This window comes from Schistocerca nitens, chromosome 9 (assembly GCF_023898315.1).
Source record: "Schistocerca nitens isolate TAMUIC-IGC-003100 chromosome 9, iqSchNite1.1, whole genome shotgun sequence".
NCBI classification, from domain to species: Eukaryota; Metazoa; Arthropoda; class Insecta; order Orthoptera; family Acrididae; genus Schistocerca; species Schistocerca nitens.
The window spans coordinates 315053980-315058758 of record NC_064622.1 but is presented as its reverse complement, the minus strand read 5'-3'; the positions used below and the strand labels follow the sequence as shown (position 1 = coordinate 315058758).

Genomic DNA, 4779 nt, shown 5'->3' with positions numbered 1-4779 from the left:
GTTTTTCTGCTTGTCTCAACGGAGAGCCCGTTTATGACATCCTGGATTCAGGTCTTCTCTCTCTGTAGTGCCACGTGATCTTTCACGGCCTGGCGCTCTTGCGACCGTACAATCTGGTACATTCGCTACCAGTGATGAGGTACAGTGGCTATATTCCTACCAAGTCTTTCTGCAGTATCGCGGAATGAACATGCAGCTCTATCTCTCGAAGCCCTATTGAACGGCTCGATGAAACTCAGTGAGGTGCTGTTAATTGTGTCTTTGACGCCTTCAAGACATTATTGATTAACATCAAATCACCCCGTCCAAAGTTAACTAAAGCTTACGACCGTGACAGTGTGTATTTAAAGGAAACTTGATTTGCACCATCATAGTGGCGCTACTAGCACCATACGTAGGCGAGTGGTGCATTAGACATCATCTTTCAGATCCAGAAACAAGTCTACCAACGTTCCTTTGTCACACAATCCCTTCTTGGTGCTGTGACTCTTTTCTGTTGGTCTGTATTACTCCTTGAAACATTAAATGAGTTGGACCCAGCTGACGCGTGAATGTGTTCCCTCACTGAGCTTCGACTGTGTGTTCTGTAGATTTCGTCTACAGACTTGACTCGCACAAGTAAAAAATTTAGTTTTAGTTTTTTTGCATGTACTTTAGTTGTAATAATCAGTTATAAAGTTTATGTTCACTAAGGATTCATAGGATTCTCTACTGTATCTCCGCCAATAACAGAAAGTCGATAATTGGTATAGTCATTTATTTGTGAAAATTCGTCTTGTATACAACAGGAACATTCTTGTCAAAACGTGGAAATGCACATTGCAGAGAGCAGCTGTGACCCAGAAGGCCTTAGACACCTGCTGCAGAGCGGATCCAGGAGCGCAGGTTTCCGACGTTGGCGTAGACGCCGGGGCTGGCCTCGCAGGGGCTGACCCCCCAGGAGACGATGCCCACCTGCGTGCTGCCGCTGACCAGGGGGCCGCCCGAGTCTCCGCTGCAGACGCTCTGGCCCGCACTGCCGGCGCACACCATGCGGGCCGTCACGGTGTTCACGTTGGCGAAGATGCTCTGGCAGGTGGAGCGCGCCACGATGCTGATGTCCAGCTTCTGCAGGTTGCTCGGGGCCGGGCCGTCTGTGTACGTGGATCCCCAGCCTGTGACGGTCACGGCCAGGCCTCCGGCGGGGTCGTAGCCGTCGGATGGGAGGCTGACGGCCTGGGCGTTCGTGCCGAGCAGGGAGCCAGACACCTGGAACAGGAGACGAAGCAATTCTTATTTGTGTCTGAATGGCAGCGATATTATTCTGACCATTGTACACGATCTTAATGTACAATTATCCACTGCGTGTTTATTTCTTTCACTCTTGGAGTGATAATGTGGAGACTGTCTAGAGACGACTGTAAATGCTAGGCTGATTATTTATGATTCCTCTCTGATATTAATGACGTAAGCACTCAGACTGGTATCTTAACAGATGTATGGAACTTCCTGACAGATTAAAACTGTTTGCCGGACTGAGACTCGAACTCGGGACCTTTGCCTTTCGTGGGCAAGTGCTGTCAGGAAGTTTCATACCAGCGCACACTCCGCTGCAGAGTGAAAATCTCATTACAGAAACATCCCCCAGGCTGTGGCTAAGCCATGTCTCGGCAGTATCCTTTCTTTCAGGAGTGCTAGTTCTGCAAGGTTCGCAGAAGAGCTTCTGTGAGATTTGGATGGTAGGAGTCGAGGTACTGGCAGAACTGAAGTTGTGAGAACGGGTCGTGAGTCGTGCTTGGGTAGCTCAGTTTGTACAGTAGTTCCCCGCGAAAGACAAAGGTCCCAAGTTCGAGTCTCGGTCCGGCACACAGTTTTAATCTGTCAGGAAGTTTTATACGAGCGCACAATCCGCTGCAGAGCGAAAATCTCATTCTGGAGATCTATGGACTCTACACATTCATTGTAGTGGAACTGCTTTCCATCATATGGTATAATTTTGCTTCATCAAAAAATTTTTGTTTACATTCTTTAGACATATCTCTTACAGGTTCCAAAGTTATTATATCTTACGATCTCTGAGCTCATCAATCTTTGCAGTAACACATCAATCATACGATTCCCAGATTTTGGAGTAATATTACCAAGTAGGTCATAATATCGAACAATTCGTGATTTCATCACACAAATGCTTCTACTTACACATTTGATATATTTTCATTATTGAGTAGTACCGTTTGCCATTAGAGCTGAACGATATCTCTGTCTTCACAGAATTAACACTTCTCTTTTAATCAGCTGCAGGTAACCTTCTCCTGTATGCGCGTTGCTGTTCTCCACTGGAAGTGGAATTCCTGTCTGTGGTATCTAACATCTCCCTCGAATAATCCAATGAAATTGTTTTTATGTACACAGCACCGTAGCCGTCCAAGACTCCCTAAAGAGCTACCCATGCTAACCGATAAACTTATTATCTACATTCAGAAAATAAGTTGTTCTACACTTTTTCTTAGTGGCTTTCTGAATTTGATTCAGTATATGTTGGATTCTATACCACTAAAGTCAGTTCAAATGGCTCTGAGCACTATGGGACTTAACTTGTGAGGTCATCAGTCCACAAGAACTTAGAACTACTTAAACCTAACTAACCTAAGGACATCACACACATCCATACCCGAGGCAGGATTCGAACCTGCGACCGTAGCGGTCGCGCAGTTCCAGACTATAGCGCCTAGAAACGCTCAGCCACTCGGCCGGCGGTAAAGTCAGTGGCACAAAGAAATCGATTCATATATTTGATATGTAGCTATATTTTATAGTCTTCCAGTCCTAAAAACTTTGCGGACTGATTATTTCTGTATGCTCTTTAGACCTTCTAATTCCTGTTTACGATTGTCACCTAATCGTAGACGCAGACGAAACTAATCGTCCCAACATGGGAAGTAGGTCACTACCCATAGTTACATAGCTCTTCACAGGCCCTTAAAGATGACCTTGTGTAGCATTTTAAATCCACCTAAATTTAAAATTAGATGCCGTTTTATTCTCTCACTAGTGTTACAAACAAATCAGTCACCTACTGAGTGTAAGACGTATCGCTGCGTAACATAATAACGTGTTATCAGAGTTAATTCATATTTCCTGGTGATGCAAGTGCGTTACAAATACAAAGGAATCATGTTGGGGCTCAATTTCGAACATTATTGTTTACTATAGCTCAACATAAATGTTTGGACTTGTCTCGTACATATAAAAAATATAAACTGTCCACTCTGCATCAAAACCATATGTCCCTTTGTACCTGAAATAGAAAGATTTTCTCAAATCAGGAAGAGGGGAGTTGTATGCCGTATAAACAGGCACTGATATTATTATAACTTGACGTTTTGATGACCTTCTGATCGAGGGTGGCTCTACTTTGCACACAGCGTATGGTTTATTTAGCACAAAATAGCCCCTAATGATATAGGAGCTGACTAAAAAATAGGTCTTACGTGCAGGCCTGAGCGAGTTACTCACCTGAACGACGGCGACGTCATAGTCCACCGTATCGCTGTCGTACGACGCGTGCATGTAGCCAGAGGAGGCCCTCTGAACGGTGCCACCGCTTCCACGAATAGACGATCCGGCTCTGAAAGTCATCAGCAGGAGGCTCATACCGTCCACACAGTGAGCGGCCGTCAGCGCCCACGTGGAGCTGATGATGGAGGCTCCGCAGATGTGCGAACCGCCATACTGGAAGGACAGCTGCCAAGGGTAGTTGGCGATGTTGGCGTTGCTTCCTCCGATGATGCGGCTGTTGCCCCTGCTCCAGAGCCTGGTGCGGGCTGGCAAGGCTACGGCAGAGCCGAGCAGGCACACGAACAAGAGGGCGAGGCGCTGCATTCTGGAGGCGGTGGCTGCAGGCTGCTGGCGCCGCACACCATTTATACTGTTAAGAGGTGCACAGTCATAAGTAATTGGTAGTCTCTTATCAGCGTTCGGGAATTCTCCCTCATTGAGAAAAAGTTAATGGTGCTGTTTTATCGAGCGTGATAAGTTGCCTCATAGGTTTTCCCTGAGGTGTTGCCACAGTCACTTGTAAGTGGTTGAGATAATTAGTTGTAAGGATTCAGTGTTCTCCCTAAACTTTCGGTAATGCGCAGAAAATGCAGTTGGTGCGTAGTTTCCGCATTGGTAAGAAACTACCTTCATCTCGTATGTATTTTGTCGCTAGAAACTTTAAGAGACCCTCACTAATCAGTACCCTATGTTTCGTGTGGAGGAGAGATCCGAAATTTTTGATCCCTATGGCACAGTCAAGCACATGAAAAGTATTTTACCTCTGCTTTGAGATTCCCTTGAAAAGTGTTCTATGTGTCAATACGTGAAGTTCTGGTTACGGAATAATTTTTGTGTTTTGAGGAAAAATATATTTTTCTGAAGCTTTTGGCAGATAAACTACAGAAAATACCAAATAAACCGTCTGTGACATTTCCATCAAAATGCTCTGGTGTTATAAAGAATGGAAAATGACATTTCAGGCGAACAGCATTGAAAACTGTAGTATTTATGAATGTTTTTCTTTTTTTTAATTGTGAAAATTCATAGTTAGTTGATTTTGTCTACGCAAAAGTTGCTTCATTGTTGTGCTTCTTGTGGTGTTCCGTATAGAGTCTGGTTCAACGCGGCTTTCCGCGTTAATCTGTGCTGTGTGAGCTTCTTCATCTGTGAGTATCTGCTGCAACCTACATTCATTTAAACCTGCTTGCTCTTTTCACGTCCTCGTCTCAATCTTCAACTTTTACCTCCCAAGCTTTCCCT

The 4779-nt window shown here is 44.9% G+C and overlaps 1 protein-coding gene across 1 annotated transcript in view; it reads right to left on the bottom strand.

The window, feature by feature from the left end:
- Positions 1 to 740: 740 nt before the first annotated feature.
- LOC126204208 (trypsin delta-like) overlaps positions 741 to 4779 on the bottom strand; it is a 29779-nt gene continuing 25740 nt past the window's right edge. Inside the window, exons 2-3 of the mRNA XM_049938607.1 lie at positions 3496 to 3907; positions 741 to 1248 (exon numbers count right to left, since the gene is read on the bottom strand). Of these exons, the coding sequence (XP_049794564.1) occupies positions 850 to 1248; positions 3496 to 3907 (811 nt within the window). The 3' untranslated portion in view covers positions 741 to 849. The remainder of the gene's footprint in view (positions 1249 to 3495; positions 3908 to 4779) is intronic.